Below are 19,553 nucleotides of genomic sequence, written 5' to 3'. Positions count from 1 at the left end.
ACCCCCACCATGGAAACAGATGGCATCCCGACACACACTCTACCATAAGGTACAATTGTGTGTGACACACACACACACACACACACACACACACACACACACACACACAGAGCTGGTCATTCTCTCTCCAGTTCCCAGAGTGACCTCACTATCTCAACCTCCGCTGACTCACAGCCCCCAGGCCAGCTCAGGCTGGCGGAAGTCTTACCCCTCTTCCTCCCCCCTACCCCTCACTCCAGCCAGCTGCCAGACTTCCTCACCCTGGACAACTGGGGGGTGGGGGTGGGGGGCTGTGACACCGCAGCGCCCTCTGGCGGTGTCCTAAGGCTCCTCCCGCCTGGCTCCACTCACGCACGTGCACACAGCGCCCTCTGCTGGCTACAGCCTATGAGGCCTGCAGGTCATTCCTCAGAGCCCAGCCCACAGCAGGGCTGGGGATCCCTCCTCCGCCCTGATCACGTGCCCCTATTCCTGCATCTCGGCCTGTTCTGCTGGAAGGACGCCATCCTGCGACCTAAACCCCAGACCTGCATTCCCTTCACCCTCATCCCCCCTGCCCAGTGAACCCCCTCAGGAACCTCAGATCTGGGGCACCTCCCTGCTCTCCTCTCTGGGCCCTCAGCTCCCGCCCAGACTGAACTCATCTAGGTCTGTTTGGGCACTCCAGCTCCTTTCTTTTTTCTTTTCATTGATTTCAGAGAGGATGGAGAGGGAGAGAGATAGAAACACCAGTGATGAGAGAGAATCATTGATCGGCTGCCTCCTGCACACCCCCTACTGGGGATGGAGCCTGCAACCCAGGCATGTGCCCTGGTGATGGGGAATCCAGTGTCACCTCCTGGTTCATAGGTCGATGCTTAACCACTGAGCCACACTTGCCTGGCTCCAGCTCCTTTCAAACACCCTTATGCTGTCCCCCCGACCCCCACCCCTGTGGGCTCCTTCATTCCATAAGTACTTACTGGGCAGCTCTTCTGTGCTAGTCACTATTCTATCCCCTGACTTCTCTGACCTTCAGAAACCAATAAACCCAGAAGGCATATTTATCCTGTAAGGCTCAACCCAACCCAACCCCATCTCTCTCTCTCTCTCTCTCTCTCTCTCTCTCCCTCTCTCTCTCTCAGAAGCATCAAACTTGCTTGGACTCAAATGCAGCTTTATTTCCTGCTGGTTTTACAGGTATGCCATCCTGAAAACTCATTCCCTTAGAGAATGAGTGGACCCAGAGCCCCCCAGGGGAATGGAGGGGACAGGACGGCTGGCGAGGAGGGGGCAGTTGAGGCACTTAGGGACAACTCAAGGCCCTGAGGGAAAACCTGATGCTCAGTGTGGGGGTGAAAGGGCCTAGGCTGGTCTGCAGCTGCCCAGGTATTTCCCAGAAGCCCCTTCAGGCACTGTCACCTGGACTCCAGCTCTACCCCTCTCATGTTGTCACTTCCCATGGTGGGGCATGAGGGCAGTGCTGGGGGCAGCAGTATCCAAGGCCTTGCTTCTTAGGGAGCTGGAACAGGACTGGAAGGAGGGGCCCAGCGCCCCAGTAGCCTCTGCGGACGTCCTTCTAGGGCCTTCCTGGGGTGCAGAGCTCGAGACTGGGGAAGACACACACACATGCACCCTCACCCTGGGCTCTTCCCCCTTCTCTTCTCAGAGCCCCCTCTGGTGTTCTTGCTCCTTGACGCCTGATCTCATCAAACACTTGCCCTGGCTCAGCCCTTAAGGCAGGGGTCCTCAAACTACGGCCCGCGGGCCACATGCAAATACAAATATTGTATTTGTTCCCATTTTGTTTTTATACTTCAAAATAAGATATGTGCAGTGTGCATAGGAATTTGTTCATAGTTTTTTTTTTTAAAACTGTAGTCCGGCCCTCCAACGGTCTGAGGGACAGTGAACTGGCCCCCTGTTTAAAAAGTTTGAGGACCCCTGCCTTAAGGGCCCAGAGCTTGGCCAAATGTTCTGATGTCAGCACTGAAGAGAACCCAGGGCATCCAGCCCTCCTTCCCTTGGTCCAGAGAGGGGCAGTGATTACTTCAAGGTCACACAGCGGTGACTGGCAGGACTAGGATTGGAGCCCAGTGCTACTGTTAGTTAATGCCCCCCACCTGCCTCCTCCTGGCACTCACCGGCCTGCGGGGCACACAGGAGATCTGTGGGGCCTCCCAGCGACCATTCTCCTGGCAGCGAATCAGTGGCTGGTTGCGCTGGGCCAGCCCCTCCAGGCACCGGTAACGAAGCACCGTGTCCACCTCATAGCGCAGCCTCGGGCGGCCAAACAGTTGAGCCAGGGGCAGCTCTGGTGGGGACCCACAGGACACTGTAGGGCAGACACAGTCAGAAACTGAGAGCCTGGCTCTAGGAGTGACAGTTCCCAGAATCGGGATGAGGAGGAGAGGAGTGGGCCACAGTTGGATACAAAAAAGAGCAGGGGTTCTGAGTGGACCCATCGGATTTGTTATCCCTCCCGTGCTCATGGCCTGGGACCCATTTCTGATAGAGCAATTTTGCACCTCCTTCTGTTTACACATCCGTCCCAGCACCCTGAGCCCCCGCCCCTCCTCTCCCTTGTCCGCCCTCACCCAGCCCCATCTTGCAGGTGTAGGACAGGTGGTAGTTGCAAGGCACGTCGCTCCATTGTCCCTGATCGTGCCACACCATGACGACGCAGTTCTCTCCGGACAGGAAGTAGCTGTCGGGCTGCCCGGGGTTCCAGTTCTCATAGAGCTAGGGGGTGGGGGTGGGGGTGGAGGAGGTGGTGAGGAGCTCCAGCACTGGAGGCTGAGAGGAATGGTCTGGAGGGCCTGGGAGGAAGGGTGGGAGGGGCACGGGAAAGTGGCCAGTAGGAGTCGCCACAGGGCAGGTTAGTGGGATGGGGAGGGGACCCCAGGGGAAAGGAGAGGTCAGGGGCTTTGGGAGGAAGGATAATGGCAACCAGAAGAGAAGTCAGAGAGGCACAAAGATGGGAAGAGGACCCAGGGAGAGAGTGGGCATGGGGAAGGGAAGGAGCCAGAGAAAGGAAAGGGAGGGTTGGGGTCACTGGGGGGTGGGGGGTGGGGGGAATGCTTCGAAGAAGCAACCAAGTTAGCTTGAGAGGCAGCGGGAGCCTCTCACCAGGGGGACGCCATCTGACCACAGGAAATCGCCTTCGATCGTTCTGTCATTGAGCCCAATCCACTGGTACTCCCGGTATCGATCTGGGAAAGAACCGCAGGGGAGATGGTTGCAGTGAGCTCCGCCGCCAGCAGAGGGCGACCACTCCCCAGGATCGCGCGGTCGCTGGGTGGCCGCGGAGAAGTCCTTCCCGCCTCCCCAGCCCCGCGTTTCCCTCACTCCAACCTCGGTGCGTGGGCCTGGGCTAGAAAAGGGAAACGCTAGACACAGAGTAAACATGTTCCATGAGGTCAGAGTCGGGGAGAGCAGGTGGAGGCAGGAGAGCAGGGAGCTGGGAGCTCTGAAGGGGGCGCCAGGCTGACGCAGGTGTAGTCCCTGCTCTAACCGCAGCGCCCCGGTCTGAAGCCCCACCTCCCACGTGTGGAGTGGGAAGGAGGCAGAGAAAGGAACGGTGAACTAGTAGAACGAGGTAGGCCAAGCAGTAAGTATCCGAATTAATGAGTGAGGGGGTAATTCATGAACACACTCATTAATGAGTTGATTGACGAGTGAGTGTGAGTGACAGCAGGTGGCAGGGCCCCCAGCCCACCGTTGATGAAGCGCTGCTCCTCGGGGGTGCTGATGCTGGCCAGGTGCGCGCCGTACATCCGACAGTGCGTCTCCGCCTCCTCCCAGCTCCTCCGTGTAGAAAAGTGCTTGTAGCAGGCGCCCTGGAAGGCGTCCCAGCCCGGGCTGCAGAAACGGAGGCCTGGGCGCAGAAGGGCGGGCTACTTAGGCGGGAGGACCCGGGAACTCCAAGGGGCCTGGTCACCTGGAAGGGGTCCCACCACCGCAGCCTGAGAGGGCGGGGCTAGGGGCAGGAGGGCGGGGCCAAAGAGCTGGGAGGGAAGGAGGGGAGGAGGAGCCCGGAGGAGCCCTAGTGCTGGGGACCTTGATGCCTCCCTCCCTTCGCTGGGGACTAGGGTGAGGGCTGGGAGTCCCGGCCTGGGTCTCTGCCATCCTCCATCCTAAAGGAGAGCTGTACGCTCGCCGCTTGCCAGGAGAATGGAAACTGGCATGTATGGACTCCAAATGCCAGGAGTCTGCTAAGCAGTCTTCTCACACGTAAGCCCTGAGAGAGGCATTTTTGATTCCACTTAACAGATGAAATTGAGGGTAGGGCTCAGACAGGTTATGTGATTTGCCTAAAATGGGATTCATCAACGACAAAGCCAAAACCAGTGCCCTCCCCTCCTTCCTCTGGAACCAGCAGGGTCCAGGCTTCAGATCTACCCCCACCCCACACCAGTCCCTCCAACACACTCACCAACGTCGCACAGGTCCCCCCCATAGCCAGGCAAACATAGGCATCGGACCCCCTCCTCCTCCTCCAAGCATGTCCCACCATTGTGGCAAGGGCTGGGGACACAGTTACCTGAGAGGGGGAGAGAAGTGAGGTGGGGGGGCGGGGAGTAGGGAAGCACAGCTCTGCTGCCTGAGTCCGTCTGGAGAGGGTTCAGAGGGTCCCCACCCCCAACCCCCTTGTCCTGGGAGCTAAACAGCTCTCTCAAAGTAGTTCCCCCTGGAACCTGCCTCTGGTTAGAGCCCAGCCTGAATTCTGGATTTTTCTCATCTCTGGGTCCCCTCGAGGTCCCCCACTTCAGCATTGGTTCTGCTCTGTGCTGGCCATTGTCATGCCCGCCGGTGTGAGCCCAATCTAACAGGGGCTGGGAGAAAGTGGCCGCGAAGGCCCTTGGGGCCCAGCCCCGCAAAGGGAAAGATGGTCATGAGGCTTGGACTCTTGTCTGGCTCCCAGCTCTGCCGGGTGACATTGGGCAGGTCATTTACCCCTTTGGGAGCTTAGTCCCCCACCCCCTGGTCTGTGTCAGGTCCAGAACAGCTCTGTACAGTGGAGGTGGGCGACTTGAAAGTGGAGGAGAGTCCCCACAGCTACTGGGACCTGATATGGGGGGGGGAGGGTTCAGATGGGAGGTAACCATTCCTCCCCTGTCCACTGGCGCAGTGAGTGAAGATCCAGTACACTCCCCTCACTTTAAGCCCTACCCCCCGTCTCCTTCCTCCTTACCAGGCTTCCCTTTCACCCTCTAGTTCAGGCTTCCTGCAGATTCCTTCACCTAGAAACCCTTTGGCTACATCTTGCACCCTTCCTTTTGGCTCTCTCTTCTCCAGGTAGCCAGTCTTAGACTAACACACTTCCCTGAAAGCATGCAATCTGCTGTCTGGATCCAGCGCCACCCGGCGAGGCCAGCTGCCTCCTCCTCTGTACTCTGGATGCTGGGGTAGGGGGTGACGGCTGAGGTAGGGGGTAACTTGGGCTGAGCCTGGGTGCTGGAGGGGCTGTCAGATTCTACTCTTTCTGGTCCTGATGACCCAAGGGAAGACAACCCCACCGACTGACAGCACAGGTCAGGGCTCTCAGGCCTGGGCAGTAAAACCACCCTCCAGGCCAGCGGTCGCTAACTGGTGGTCCTCGGACCACTGGTGGTCCATGAGGTCCGAGGTCCGAAAGGTTGGCGACCGCTGCAGCCGCGGCATCACCCCTAGCAGCCAAGGCCAAGGCTCACATGCTTTACTCTGGCCCAAGATCCTGGCCCAAGATGCCTGGTAAGGATCAGAGCAGAGGTGGGGGGGAGGAGAAGCTGGAGTTGACTCAAAAATTTTTGCTGTGGTGATCTAGCTGTTTGGCGTAAAATGAATCAGCTGTTCCAGCACCATTCTCCCTGTCATCTCCCCTCTTGCCAATAGTTTTACCTACCCGCCAGGGTGAAGGGGGAAGGGAAGGTGTTTTATTTAACCCTTTAAGCACCAGGGCCCACAGAGGGTAGGAGTCCGAACTGCTCCCCATTCCTCACATTTTCCTGCTCTTCCTGTTGTCTTCTCTCCAACCCTCCAACTCTGGGAGATAGAAACTCTCAAACTTGGTCCCTGATGCTCCACCCAGACCACAGGTTCCCCCCCCGCCCCCCAGGTCCCCAGCCCTACTCCCACCCCACCCCCACCTCCAGCTAAACCTGAGCCAGGACAGGCACATTGGGGTGAAAAAACTCCTCTTGAGACTTTCTGGTCTTCCTTCCTCCACCTCTTTGGGCCCAACTACTATAAGGACCCGAACATTGTTCCTTCCATTCTGCTGCAATGGCCAGGAGGCTTTCCTCACCCTCCACGTGGGCAACCAACACACTGCAGATGGTGCGCCTCTTCCCACCAATCCCCTCCCCACCCACCAGCGCTGAACGCCAAGGTCAGCTGGGAGGGAGCCAACAGTTGAAATGTGTGAGCCTGGATGTGATGCAGGGACCCCTAGACCACCCTGGGCCATCTAGGAGAGGGGGTCCTGAGGGCATCCAGCTTTCTGTAGGAGTCGCCACTGGGAAGCTCAACCTTCCCTGAGCAGGTAGGGCCCCATTCCCCCGCCCTCTACATTCCCTCCCTCCCCTTGTCTCCTGATCTGTGTCTTCTCCAGCATTTGGGACTTTGACATCCTTTGGGTGTAGGGAGAGTGAAACCATTCTCCCCAAGGGGTGGAGGAAGTCATTAGTGTAGGGGTTAGTGGAGGACAGGAAGGCTGTGGGAATAGGATGAAAGTCAGACACCATCCCCCTGCTGAGATGCCAGGGGCGGGGCATGGGCTGTGGGTCACCTGGATGCCAGGGAACCGCATCTAGGCTAAGAGGGACTTTTTCGTCACTACTCTGTATGTGTGCCTCTATATGGGAGCCATTGAGAGGGACCAGAAATGAATACAAAAGCGCACACACACACACACACACACTCCAGGCTGTGGAGGTTCTCGCCCCAAGAGTGAGGGAGAAACCTCCCAACACGCGCACAGACGGATGGACAAGGGCTTTTCTGGGGAATGTGCAGTCAGATTTGGGATCTCAGCCGTCAGAAAGGAAAGTGGAGACAGGGCTGAGAAGGACAGGATGAGAGAACAGCAAAGGGCTGTTAGATGGCTAGGACTGGATGGGTTTAGGCTGAAGATGAAAACGAATGCAAGGCAAAGAGACAGAGGGGGTAAGGGAGGGGGATGAAAGGTGAGAGAGAGATAGAAAGCATCAAAGACCTACCCATGACATGGACCTATAGAATGCAAAGGGCAGACAGCTGGGGGTGGAGACAGAGGGTGCCAGAGTTTGGGTTATAAAGCAGTTTAATAGAGATTTATTTCCAAGGCTTGTTTTCCATGAAACAAATGAAAAAATACTTCACAGAAGTAGTCGCTTAAGGCTCTGTGGGATTCAGGGTCTCCTGGACCCCAGAGGGTGAGAGGTGGGGGTGGGGTCCCAGGCTTCCCTGATATCAGTGGGAGGTGGCTGAAGGGGATGGCACACAGGAAGGGGGAAGGGAGCAGTGGAAGACCAGCCTGGGCCTTGAGGAGGGCAACAGGTGCTGAGGGCATCCTAGTGCGTGAGGCATGAGGGTGCTCTGCGGGGTTGGTGAGATGTGAGTCACAGGTAGAGAGCCCAAGACTAGGAGAGAGTCAGAGGCAGTCAGTGGAGGGGCTGGGGTGATAGAGTGAGCAGGGAGAGGGTCTTAGGGTGGGGGTCAGGGTGTCGGGGGGCCACAGGGTGAGGAATCAGAGCTGGGATGGAAGTCACATGATGGGGTATCCAAAATAGGAAGCCCACAGGTTGAGGTGGGTAGGAGAATAAAAGCACAGGACAGGAGATCTGGGGCAATGGTGGGTTAAAGGACTACAGGTGAGGTGACTCAGAGTTGCAGGGGAAGAAAAAGGAGGAGGAGAAACAGGGAAGCTGAGCCTTGGGCAAAGTTACCTGCTGAGGGGGCCACGGCCACTCCACCATGGCTGGTGCTGTCAGTGGGCAGAACTGGCTGGGCCTGCACTGAGGTCCCTGCTGGGACAATTCTTCCAGAATTCTCTTTGGCGGGGGCCTCCAGCTCCCTGGTACCCCCAGGGGCCTGTGTGGCTGGAAGCAGAGCAGGGGCATCCTCGGAGCTCCCTGTCTCCTCGCTCTCTCCTCGAGGGACCCCCGACAGCTCAGGACGCCCAGTCTCTTCCCCCACCTCTCTTGCCCCAATGGGAGTGAAAGGTGAAGCCAGGCTCCCCTCCCTGGGAGTGGGCAGGGTCTCAGTGGGTGGTCCTAGGACCCTCGGCGGCCTCGGAGCCTCTGGCTCTCCACTGGGAGGTGGTGATGCACCCGGGTGTAGGACGGCCGGTGACTGGGAGGCCTGGGAGAGTGAGTCCTCCAGGTCCAGCTCACTGGGGAGAGGGACTTCTGGGTCCGGGCTGCTGAGCTCGCTGGGCCAGGCCCACAGGTCCTCATCCTCCACATCCTCCTCTTCTTCCTCCTCCTCTTTTTCTTTTTCATCCTTGTATTTCTCTTCGTCCTCCATTGCCTTGCCTTCCTCTTCTGATGACCCCATGGGAGGTACAATGGATTGGGGTTCGAATTCTAGGCAAAGCACAGATGATTCAGCACCAGGGACAGCGCCCGTCAGAAGATAGAAAAGGGGAGGAAGGGGTTGGGGGAGGACTGGAGAGAGGAAAGAGCCTGCCCTGGGGAGAAGCTTCTTTGCTCCACACCAGAAGAACTGCAACAGGAGCTGCAATGTTGAAGGCTCTGTGAGCTGTCATTATCCCAGGAAAACATGGTCCTTGCATCTCCCTCTCCTAGTCTGTTAAAATGCTCTAGTCTACTTTGGCTAGGTGAGGGAGAGGAGAGACCAAACAAAGGAGGATCAGCTCCTTAATCCAAACAGCTCTAGACTCAGAGAGTTGGGGGTGGGATTTTCTGGAAAGGCAAAGATTGGAAGAGGAACAGGTGAGGTGCCTTGCACTGTTGAGCTGCTGAGAAAGGACAGGACAGAGTCCTGCCGTCATAACCCCAGCATCAAGCTGGGCTTACGCCCCCAGTATCTCATGTGCAGGCCTCTCCAGTGTAAGCGATTTGCATTACCTTGAAGGGTTTTAGGGGCCTCTGCTGGGTCTTCTGGAGTGGAGCTTGCACCTCCTCCATCCTCTATGATGGGGATGGAGTAGATGGCTCCTCGTGACTCACTCTCCACAGCTTCCTGAGGCAGCTGCAGTTCCTCCAGGGTCTCTGTCACTGTTACAATGGCCTCCAGTCCATCAGAAGCTGGGTCAGAGGATGGGTTGGAGTCCTCAGGGATGGTAGAGGGCTGGGCAGAGTCTGTTGTGGGAGTTAAGTGCCATTGGGGGTATTAAATAGGTGGCTCTGTCCTCCCAGGTCACAGCCTACATGTGAGGGTTTTGGGTTAGACTCAGAGGCCATGGAATTCTCTCAGTTCTCTCTCATTTCCCTGCGGAGCACCCATGGGGCCACAGAAGCACCCTAGGACTTCATCACTTGTTCCTCAAGCATTAACCAAGTGCCCAATGTGTGTCATGCCAAGCAATCTCCAGGGCATTGAGAATACAGTGAAGAGCAAAATAGCAAGCTTCCTGCCCACAAGGGGATTTATATTTCAGATACAGATAATAAACAAATACACATGTATTATAATGTTAACATATAAAGGGATAGGATGGGAAGTACTACTGTATATGGAATGGTAAAGAAAGGCTCAGGGGAGAGATCTTCCCTTGAGTAAAGGATGGAGGTAGGATGGACAGAATGGCCTCCGCACCTTGGGTTTGGGGCAAGGTGTGAGGGAGCTCAGTCATCCCAAGGCTTTTGAAATGGAAGGGGACAGGCTGCCATCACTGCAGGAGAGCTGAAGGGCATAGGACAGGAGAACATTCAACAGTCACCACCTGAGGATCTCAGTACGGGGACAAGGGCACAAAGGCAGCAGTCACTCTGTCCTTCGGGTCTACTCCCTTCAAATGACAGTTTTAGAACAGATTACCTTGTCTCTAGGGAAGTAAACCAAGAGAAGAAAACCAATGCAGTGACGGTGGAATTGGGCTAAGAAAAGCCCTGAGGGCCGTCTGTGCTCAGCCAGATGAAACAGGACAGCATGTCCTGCCCTCGTCACCTGCTCCAGTGAGCCTTGCTAATACGAGACCAGCAAACCCGTGCCCTGCGTGCCTGTCCTCCACCTGCTCACAACCATAGTCATCTTCTCTTCTCCCCCCCTCCTGATTCAGTTCCTCTCTCCATTTCCCCCCACATAATCATAATCAGTGCATAGAAGTGCTAGCTATCATCATCATCACTACCACCACCACCACCATCATCATCATCACCACCCCTGTTCCAGGAAATCTTTTCAGATGGACCTGCCTTCCTATGGGCTTCACTTCCCTATCCATCCCCACATCCGTCCCAGGTCAAACATGTCTGGGGATCGGTCTCAGTGAAAGTAATCCTTGTCTCTCAGTCTCCATCTTGTTGAGAGCAAGCTGTCTTGTCTTCTCTCAGACTGGGGGCTTCCATGGCAAGAGCTGTGCCTTCTTCTCACATTTCTGCTTCTAGCCTGTGTACCAGTACCACAGGCTCACAATTGGAGCAAGGACTCAGACACCTAACTGCAATTCCTCCCAGATTTGTAGTCACCCTTAGCCTAGGCCCTGTGCCTCTGGGGGTCCCAGGCAGTGCTCCCCCATCTCCCAATATACAATGTGGGCAGGAAGCCATCTCTATATCCAACTCTCCTTAAAGGACCTGCTCTCTGTGGGTGAACCTGTGTCTGTCCATCAATATTTGGTGGTTAAAGATATGACACCTTCAAGCTGAAGGTTCTGGAAACCCCTTTGATGGCTCGTAAGGGCATTTAGTTAACTAGAGCGAATCATTCGTTGGATTCAGAGATTGTCGGTCATCTCTGCTCTGCTAATGAGCGGACCAGAAATGGAAACATACTTGGTAGCCCAATATGGGAGGTGAGAAGATACAGAGAAGTGAGCACTCCTTGAGGCCACATAGCCGAGCCAGAGGATGTGAACAGAATTAGAACCCTAGTGACAAGCTGAGCATCACCTAAGCCTCCTTCAGGCAGATGGCAAAGACTGAGAGGAAATGATCAGAGCGGGGGTAGGACTTCAGGGCTGATCTGTCCCTGTGAGGTTGGTCCCAGTCCCTGCAGGAAGGTGGGCTCACCTCTGAAGCAATAGACGTTGAAGCGGCTGTGCTTGTTAGGGAAGCCGGTCTGGTTGGGGAAGAGGAAGAGAGTCTTGACCCCGGGCAGACCCCCACCACAGCGCTGGCTGGGTGTGATGATGGGGTAGCGCACGCTGCCATCAGCCAGCCAGCCTGGGCTGCAGCGGTCCAAGCCACCATCCCAGGCTGCATATAGCTGGCCCGTGGTGGCGATCTCTGCTCCTCGCTCCTGGCAGTATGCCCGTGCCTCCTCCAATGTCAGCTTGTCTGGGGGGGCACCCAGGAACAGCTCTCCTGGTAGGGCAGAGGAGGCTGGGTTACCAGGAAGTTAGTAGTCCCTTCTACCCTGGATTCCAACAGGGACCCAGGGCAAGCTTCTCTAGGCCTCCGTCTCCTTATCTGTGACATGGAGTCAATTATCCTGCTTCGTAGGATCAAAGTCTGGGTAGAAGCTCAGGATGGATATTATTGCTCAAAGGGACCTAGCCCAACTTCCTCATGCTGCAAAGACGGAAACAAGGCCTAGAGACGCTAAGAGGTAGAGAGATGCACAGCAGAGTCAAAGCACAAATGCAGTCTCCTACCACGTGCCTTAGGCTTTGACCATGAACTTGCCTCTATGACAGTATTTGGAGGGAGGGACATCGATTGTTTCCTTCCCCCTGGCTTCCCCCTTGAACACGTGAAGGGCAGTAAGGTCCAGCAGAGGCCCCAGGAGGACCCACGGGCAACACTAGAGAAGGGGCTTGTCCCTTGGGAGCCCCTCACCCCCAATCACCATTTAGGTCTTCAGCGTAGCAGTAGACATCATAGAGGTCACTCGGGTCCACCACGCCATAGTTTCGGACACCAGGGAAGCCATCCATGTCTCCGTAACAGGCCTCTCGCGGAGTCTGGATGGGATACCTGGGGGTGGAGGACAGACGCCTTCACGAGGGAGCCATCCCACGGTGAACTTCCCAAATCACATTGCCTTCCACGCAGCCAGTTGGCCTCCCAGCCCTGGGGGACAAACACCCCCAGGGCAGATCCTCACCCATTCTCCGAAGACCAACTTCATTCCCAGGAGGCAGGGTGCCCCTGTGGCCAACTTGAGGCAGCAGGCAGCCCCTGGCAGAACCGCAGACACCATAGAAGCCCCTGGTCCACAGCCCCCGCGTACCTCACAGTCTGGTCGGACAGCCAGCCAGCATCACACTGCTCGTAGCCCCCAAGATAGGCCGCATAGAGCTGCTCCGGGGTGGCGATGCGGGCGCCGATGCGCGCACAGGCCTCCTGGGCCCCAGCAAAGGAGAAGGCGTAGCGGGCAGAGCCCTCCCGGTAGAGAAAGACGACCCCTGCGGGGCAGAGAGTACTCGTGGAGGCAGGACCACCCTGCACACTGACCTCCCGCCCCCTCCTTGTCACTCATCTGTCCGCACGGGGTAAATTACTCGCCCTGCGGAAGGAGGGGCTCAAGTGAGGCTACAGGTGGCATTTCCTCCACTTGACGGAAAGGCCGTGACCAAAGCCTGTATCTGGTCAGTCCTTTCCCAACTCAGTCTGTCCTCCAGGGGCGTTTGCGCCCTCAGACTGTGGGCTCCCCGAGGCCTGGAGTCCTTCCCTCTCCGGGGGCGCGGGGTGGGGGGGACTTCTCTCCGCCCCTGTGCTCTCACCTTTGACCTTGACCTCCACAGCATCGCTGCTGTCGTCGATGCCGTGCTGGACCTCGCAGCGGTAGATGCCCGAGTCGTTGGGCCTCAGCTCCCCCAGCGCCAGGGAGACGTCGGTGAGGGACGCCGGGTAGGCGGGCAGCGCCACGCGGAACCGGTAGGCCTCGCTCACCTTGACCCGCAGCCCCCGCGCCACCAGCACCTCGGCCTCCCGGCCCCCGGACAGGAAGGTCCACTTGACCCGCGGGGAGCCCAGCACCGCCCGGCGGCCGGACGGCGGCCGCGAGTAGTGGACGTGGCAGGGGATGGTGAGGGTACCGCCCAGCACGCCCTGCAGCGGCGGGGCGCCGGCGATGCGCACGCTGAAGGCCCGGTCCTCTGTGGGGGGACCCGCAGGAGCTTCACCCTGGTTTCCCAGCCCCGCCCCAGGGTCCTTCCCGCCCCGCCCCGCCCCGCCCCAGGACTCCCCGGCCTCGCCTGTGGGTTTTCCTAAACCGTCCCCAGCAACCTGGGCCCCCGTCCCCAGGGTCCTGCAAACCCACTTCTTGATCTCCAGACCGGTCCCCAAAGTCTCCGAGTCAATCCCGCCCCCAGAGTACCGCCCCAGGATTTGTGGGCCCCACCCTCAGTCTTCTAGCCCCGCCCCCTGGGTCCTACAGACCAGGGCTCAAAACTTCTGTCTGTCCAGAATCTCTCCCAGCTCCACCTCTGTTCTGCCTCCCAGCCCCCCACCTGGTCCCAAAGGTCCCCCCCTCCATCCTAGAGGCTGGCAACTTTGGACCTGGTGCCCTTCCCCAGCCCTACCTCAAGTTTCCACACCCGACCAGGGACCCACACCTCATCTCTTTTTTCAAAGGGTCCAGCCCAGACCTTTCCCCACACTCCTCCAAATTCTATCTCCTCCTCCCTGAGTCCCCCAAGCTGGAAGAGGTTGGTTAGGGCCGAACCAGAGGTCATTCCCTGCCATAGGGAAGGTGCAGGAGACAGAGAAAGTGACCCCAAGCGGGTTGCTTACCTGAGCTGTCCCTTTCCAGAGCATCAGTGAAGGCCTCAGGGACCCCAGCCAGGGTCAGGGCTGCCAGCAGGGACAGGAGCCGTGGGGCCATGCTGCAGACTGACGGGGGGGACTTGAGGAAGAAAGACAGGGTTAGCCCTGGCTGGTTTGGCTCAGTGGATAGAGCGTGGGCCTGCAGACTGAGGGGCCCCGGGGTCATTCCTGGTCAAGGGCACATGCCTGGGTTTCGGACTCAGTCCCCAGTAGGGGGTGTGCAGGAGGCAGCCAAGCAATGATTCTCTCTCATCATTGATGTTTCTATCTCTCTCTCCCTTCTCCCTTCCTCTCTGAAATCAATAAAAAAATATTTTTAAAAAAGAAAGATAGGGTAGATCTCAGGATGGACTTACCACGGCTCCCTAACACATCCACATGGACTCACACCTGGCCCCAGACCCCACTGCCTCTGCCTCCCCGTTAACTCTGCTTCTGATCCCTGTCTTCCCATGAAGGTATTCTTCAGAGCCACCACCTTGGTGCTAGTGAACTCACTGTGTGACTTAAGGCAAGTTCCTTACCCTCTCTGGGCTTTTGTTTTCTTGTAAAAGAGCACCATTACTACCACCTCACAGTTTGTGATGAGGCTGTGTGCTTTGAGAATGCTTTATATTCTAAAAAAATCCTGTACAAATACCAGGAATCCAGCACACAGTAGGGGCTCAATAAGCGCGTATAGCATAGAGCATGAATGGTGGGTGCTATATGCCTGTGAGTGTTTATGCCTCTCCCAGTGCCAGACTATCTTCTTTGAACCCAGAGTCTTCTCCTCCCACTGTACCCCTCCAACCTCCCTCCTTGTCCCTTCCTCCCTGAGTACCATAGCCACCTGGCCTCCCCCAGGAGGGCCTCCTAGACTGAACCCAGGCAATGTACAACTTCTCCCCAGGGCAACCCCTCCTTGACCTCCCTCCACCCCACCATGAAGTAGAAGGAAACCCTTCTCTTTACTCCCCAGCATCTTCCGCCCCCCCTCCTTGGCTGCCTTCTCTTTTCTTCCTCCTAGTCTTTCCTTTCTGTCTGGCACAGGCTTTCCCACCGGATCTCCTGGCTCAGAAACCAGCTGGGACAAAGCCCCTGTCTCTGCCAGTCTGGCCTCCATCCAGCCTCTCCCTCCCCCACCCTAACCCTGGGCTGGGAGGTGGGCTAAGAGCGGGTGGGTGAGAGTAAATGAAAGGCTATCTCCCTCCTGCCCTTGGCTCTCAGAAGCTCTGTGAGAACCCAGGCTGTTCCTTTGAAGATCTCAAAGCACTTATACTCTCATAATGGAGAGATAGGGCTGTAGCATTGAGAAATGGGGCCCAGAGAGGGATAGGGCTGACCTGGAGTCCCCAGTGAAGCCCAGTCAGGCACCAGGCCAATGTGCCCCTAGGAGGGAAGGCTGCGGAGGAGCTAGTGTCAACGTCACCTTTGAGCCTCGGGCTTAGAAGACCATGAAGACCCAAGTCTGCCATGGAACAGACCAATGGTGCAGCAGGAGAGGTGAAGATTAGGCTGCAGGCAAGGCTTACAAGACCAGGCTTATTTCCCCCGGCTACTCATTCCCACTTCAGGCCCATTGTTCCACCTCCATCTTCCCCACCTTCATACTTGTGCCCCTTTCCTGAGCCTGAGCTGATGAGAAATCTCCAGAGTCTCCCGAGGATACCTCCTCACCATTGTGAACCTCTGCTTCCCCCCAACTGCCACGGCACCATTTCCTAGTGGTCAGAGCAGGGGGAGGAGTGGCAAGGGTCAGATGCCCAGGGCATCTCCCTGACCTTTGCTGCGGCCAGATCCGAGGTGCTGAGATTGGCTCTGGGCATGGGAGCCTCTTGGGAAGACTATTTTCTGGGGTTGGAGGGACCTTTTTGGATGCACAGCCAGTGCCTGCAGTGCTAGGGAGACTGTTGACTATGCATTTGAGCTGTGCCAGGTCCTAGGCCTGGCATTCCCTGGAGCCCTCCCTCCCCTCTCTCTGGGCTGGAGCTGCTCACAGACCTGGCTCCCGGCTCTCTGATGGGTGCCCCAGAAACCCATATAGTTGGAGCCATTCTGGGACCAATGCCCTGGGCCGCCGCCCCCCCCCCCTCGCCCCCCCCCCCCGCCCCCAGCTTTGCCTCTGTTTTGAAGGTGGGAGAATGAAGGGAGAATATCTGAGGCTGAGGATCTGGCTGGCCTGGAACATAGAAGGTTCCCCACCTCCACCTCTAGGAATGGGAATCACCCATCAGAGAGGGTGGCCCTGGTTGTGTGGTTCTCACAGTCAGAGAGCTCTGCCACCCCACCCCACCTGCCAATCACAGCAAACTTGGACCTTAGTCCCGCAGGAGTAAGGTATCTTACTTCTTGGTATCGCTAGGAGTCCTGAGAAAACTTAGGCATCCCTCATCAGGCACCAGACTCAGACCCAGGGATTCTCCATCCCACATCCTCACCCACCTCCACTCCATCTTCTCATCCTCCAGAGTAGGACACACCATTCCATCCCTAACCTCGAGAGCTCAGCAGTCTTCCTGTCCCTTCGCCTGATGCCACACCGTCCCTCACTCCAGCTCTCTCTCTCCGGCTCCAGCTTCGAGTTTCTCAAGCTGTTCAGGAAACTTTCCCCTTGTTACATTATCATTCCTCTCTGCCCGTGGTCCTCCATCTCCCACCAGGCTGTGTGTGTGTGTGTGTGAGTGTGTGCGCGCGCGCGCGCGCCATCTCCATGCTGAATTCCCACCAGCTGGCATCCAAGGTCTGCTCCATGGGAACCGAGCTCCAGTCTCAGCAGGATCAGCTGGGCTGCACAGGCCAGAGCTTGGGTCTCCACAGGAGGGAAGCTCTCAGCTACCCCCTTAGTGGCTGTGTGAGCACTAACAAGAACCTACACAATACAGCCAGGCCTTCAAAGGGCCTGCAGGAGTAATTGCAGTAATGGTATAAATAGGCCTATTTACTGGGAGCACAAGTAATAATACAAGTGAGCAACATTACCAGATGAGCTATTGTAGCTCCTCCTAATATAAAATCTGAAATATAGACGATGCTTTTATCAATGGCAAAGTTAGTCATAACAGCACAGGCCCTGGTAATACTGTGGGTGGGTCTAGGTTTAGGGTAATTATCCCTTGATTTTACTGGTATTATCTGGAATAGAAGTAATGGTTTGTTTTTTCTAATCTCACCCAAGGACCTGTTTCCATTGATTTTAGAGGGAGAGGAAGGGAGAGAGAAACATGGATTGGTTGCCTCCCAAACACCCCCACCGGGGAAAGAACCCACAACCTAGGTATGGTTTGTCCAACCGGCAACCTTTTGTTGCTTGGGATGATGCTTCGACCCAATGAGCCACCCAGCCAGGGCAAAGTGATGATGACAACAAAATTGATGGCAAAGCTCTTGGTCCTCTTAGAACCATGTGGGCAGCGCTATTCTGAACATACCTGTGGGGGGGGGGGGGAGAGAGAGTTCCAGCTCCTGGCCGTTCTAGGAAGGAAAGCAGGAGTGGTACCCACGCAGGGCCTCTTGGTAAACGCCTCCCAGGTATAACCTGAACTTGGAGAAAAACGCTGTTTACTAGATATTGCACTGATGAGGAACCCGATGTTCAGGGAGGTCAACTCACTTGACCAAGGTCACAACAAGTAAGGGCCAGGGTGGGATTCCAGCTCCAGCGGGCGCGGGGACCCCCGCTACAGCGGCTCCTATCGGCTGTCCTGCGGCTACGGGAGGTGGGACCTCAGGGCAAGGCAGCTGGGGGCTGATACCGTGACGAGGTCGGGGACAGCGCGCGCAGCAGGGCGGACGCGAGGACCTAGAGGGGCGTTCCGTTAGCCTGCGGACGCCGGGGGGCTGCGGGTCCTAAGCAAAGCGGTGGGGGTGCGGGCGGGGGTGCCGGCGCAGAGAACCAGAGGGTGGCAGGGGCTGCAGGCGCTACGAGCTGGCCGACCGCGGACCTCGCCAAAGCATCAGGAGTCGGCGAGTTGGAAGCGCTGGAACCTCAGAGGCCAGGGCTGCGGGGTAGGGTCGCGTCCTGCGAGGCCGGCGAGCGCTCCCTTCTCTCTCTCCCTCCCAGGTCCCGGCGGCCGGGCTGCGGTCGCGCTCACCTACTGGCGTGCGGCCGAGGGCTGGGGTTGGGGTTCGGCACCGCGAAGTTTGTCGCCTTCTCCGGGGGTCTCCGCCGGGTCCACGGCTCGGTCCTGCAGCTGCAGCGGAGACTGCGGCGGGGACTGCGCGGGCGCCAGCAGAGGCTGGCCCGCAGGATGCTCGGAAGAGGGCGCCGGCCCGGCGCCGCACAAAACCCCCTTTCTTCCCCCCCGTCCCGCCCTGCCCTTCCCCGGGGCTGCCCCCGCCCCCTGGCCCAGAACACGGGGGGCTCGGGAAAGTCACGGGACCCGTTGCCTTCTCGGCGTCGGTTCCGGGCGGCAATAGGGAGAGCAAGGACGAGTGAAGTAGGACATCCTTCAGGGGGTGGAAGCCGAGGGCTTGGAGTAGGGAGGGCGGGCAGGAGGGCGGGGAGGGCGCAGACGATGCTGCAGCTGGAGGGATGGCAGTTAGACAGCCGGAGGGACTGGTCAAAGGGACAGGAAGGGGACTCACACTTTGAGAGGAGGGAGAAGGAGGGTGAGAGAACGGGAGGTTTGGGGCACAGAGAAGAATGGGGGAGGGAAGCTGTGTTTGGAAGCCGGATGAGGTTGCAAAAGACCTTTGCCACCTCCCTGATGGGGCTCTGTCTCCTGTGGTGCTCGCACTCCCCTAGCCCGTAGGGGAGCTGATTTTGCAGCTGGGGGGGACAGGTTAGACAGCAGATTCATGGGTTAAGAAAAGCAAGTCAGAAACTCTCTAGACATGGGGGAGGGGTTGGGGGTAGGGAGGTGGCACTGTGAACCAACGTTACTGCTCATGCAAACCAATGTGCGAAATGCAGGGGTTGCTGGGAGCCCAGAGGGCCCCCTGGCCGGGGCTCTTGCAGATGAATGTGCAGCCTGGTGCCAGGAGGTGGGCCTTGATGGCTGCCCAGCCACTGGGGACTTCTCAGCGCCCAGAATACCAATGACAGCCTCCTCCCAGCTTCAGGGCCTCTGCTTCCCTCCTCTTTCCCAGGCTCTCTCCCCTCCCTCCTCTTTCTTCCCTCCTGGGACTCCAGGCAAAGCCCCTGGCACAGACAGTGGGCAGGACAGCCAGACGCCGGATGGATTCTCTCCCCTGTACACCAGCGGTAGCATCAAGGAGAGCTTGTCTGAGGCTGGATCCCCATAATCATCAGCAGCACCCCCCAAATATCCCAAAGAGAGTGAGGTGCGGTGCACGCAATGCAAAGGCAGCCTAAAAGCAAGTTCCTGTCCTCCCGTCTAGACTGCACCCAAGTCCCTCCTGCGTGGGAAATCGGGGCTGCCTTCCACTGGCCCCAATCCTTGAGGAATTCTGGCAACTTCCAGAGACACATCTCCTGTAGAGACAGGACAGGAAGACCTGGGATGGAGGGAGGTACCGTCCCTCAGTGAGAGAAATGTCCCAGGCAGGGAGGGGAGAATGAAGAGACAGAGCAATGTGCTTGGGATGGTTTACGGAGGAGGAAACCTCAGTTTATTGATTTTGTTAAGTAAATGTTAACTGAGTGTCCACTATGGACCAGGCACTATTTTAGGCCTGGGAGTGCTGTCCCAAGTCCTCTGGTGGAGAGAAGGGACAGACCCGCACCTGGTAGCCCAAGGACCTCCCTTGGCTCCACTCAGACCTTCTGTCCTGCAG

At 57.5% G+C, this 19,553-nt stretch overlaps 1 protein-coding gene across 2 annotated transcripts; it reads right to left on the bottom strand.

The window, feature by feature from the left end:
- Nucleotides 1-1,139: 1,139 nt before the first annotated feature.
- BCAN (brevican) lies at nucleotides 1,140-18,109 on the bottom strand. Of its 2 annotated transcripts, XM_081112061.1 has the most exons (15): nucleotides 17,909-18,109; nucleotides 17,246-17,352; nucleotides 13,803-13,914; nucleotides 12,791-13,165; nucleotides 12,298-12,472; nucleotides 11,914-12,041; nucleotides 11,136-11,429; nucleotides 9,030-9,263; nucleotides 7,887-8,525; nucleotides 4,415-4,522; nucleotides 3,698-3,856; nucleotides 3,109-3,191; nucleotides 2,577-2,721; nucleotides 2,124-2,314; nucleotides 1,140-1,589 (listed from the first exon to the last, which is right to left on the bottom strand). In XM_081112061.1, exons 3-15 carry the CDS (start codon nucleotides 13,891-13,893, stop codon nucleotides 1,494-1,496), a joined length of 2,718 nt encoding a protein of 905 aa, XP_080968187.1. In that variant the 5' UTR covers nucleotides 13,894-13,914; nucleotides 17,246-17,352; nucleotides 17,909-18,109; the 3' UTR covers nucleotides 1,140-1,493. The 2 variants fall into 2 exon arrangements, with proteins under 2 accessions (XP_080968187.1, XP_080968188.1); XM_081112062.1 differs by lacking the exon at nucleotides 4,415-4,522.
- Between the last annotated feature and the right edge of the window lie 1,444 nt (nucleotides 18,110-19,553).

Source organism: Myotis nattereri (genome assembly GCF_964212035.1).
Source record: "Myotis nattereri genome assembly, chromosome: 18".
NCBI classification, from domain to species: Eukaryota; Metazoa; Chordata; class Mammalia; order Chiroptera; family Vespertilionidae; genus Myotis; species Myotis nattereri.
The sequence above is the reverse complement of the archived record's forward strand: the minus strand, read 5'-3'. Positions and strand labels throughout refer to the sequence as shown.

Excerpts from the sequence above, each read along its gene's own strand:
- BCAN (XM_081112061.1), bottom strand. The coding sequence starts at position 13,893 with ATGGCCCCACGGCTCCTGTCCCTGCTGGCAGCCCTGACCCTGGCTGGG. Across the intron at positions 13,166-13,802 it reads TCTGGAAAGGGACAGCTCAG|AGGACCGGGCCTTCAGCGTG; the intron begins GTAAGCAACCCG and ends GTCCCCCCACAG. Across the intron at positions 9,264-11,135 it reads CAACGTCTATTGCTTCAGAG|ACTCTGCCCAGCCCTCTACC; the intron begins GTGAGCCCACCT and ends CTCCCACAACAG.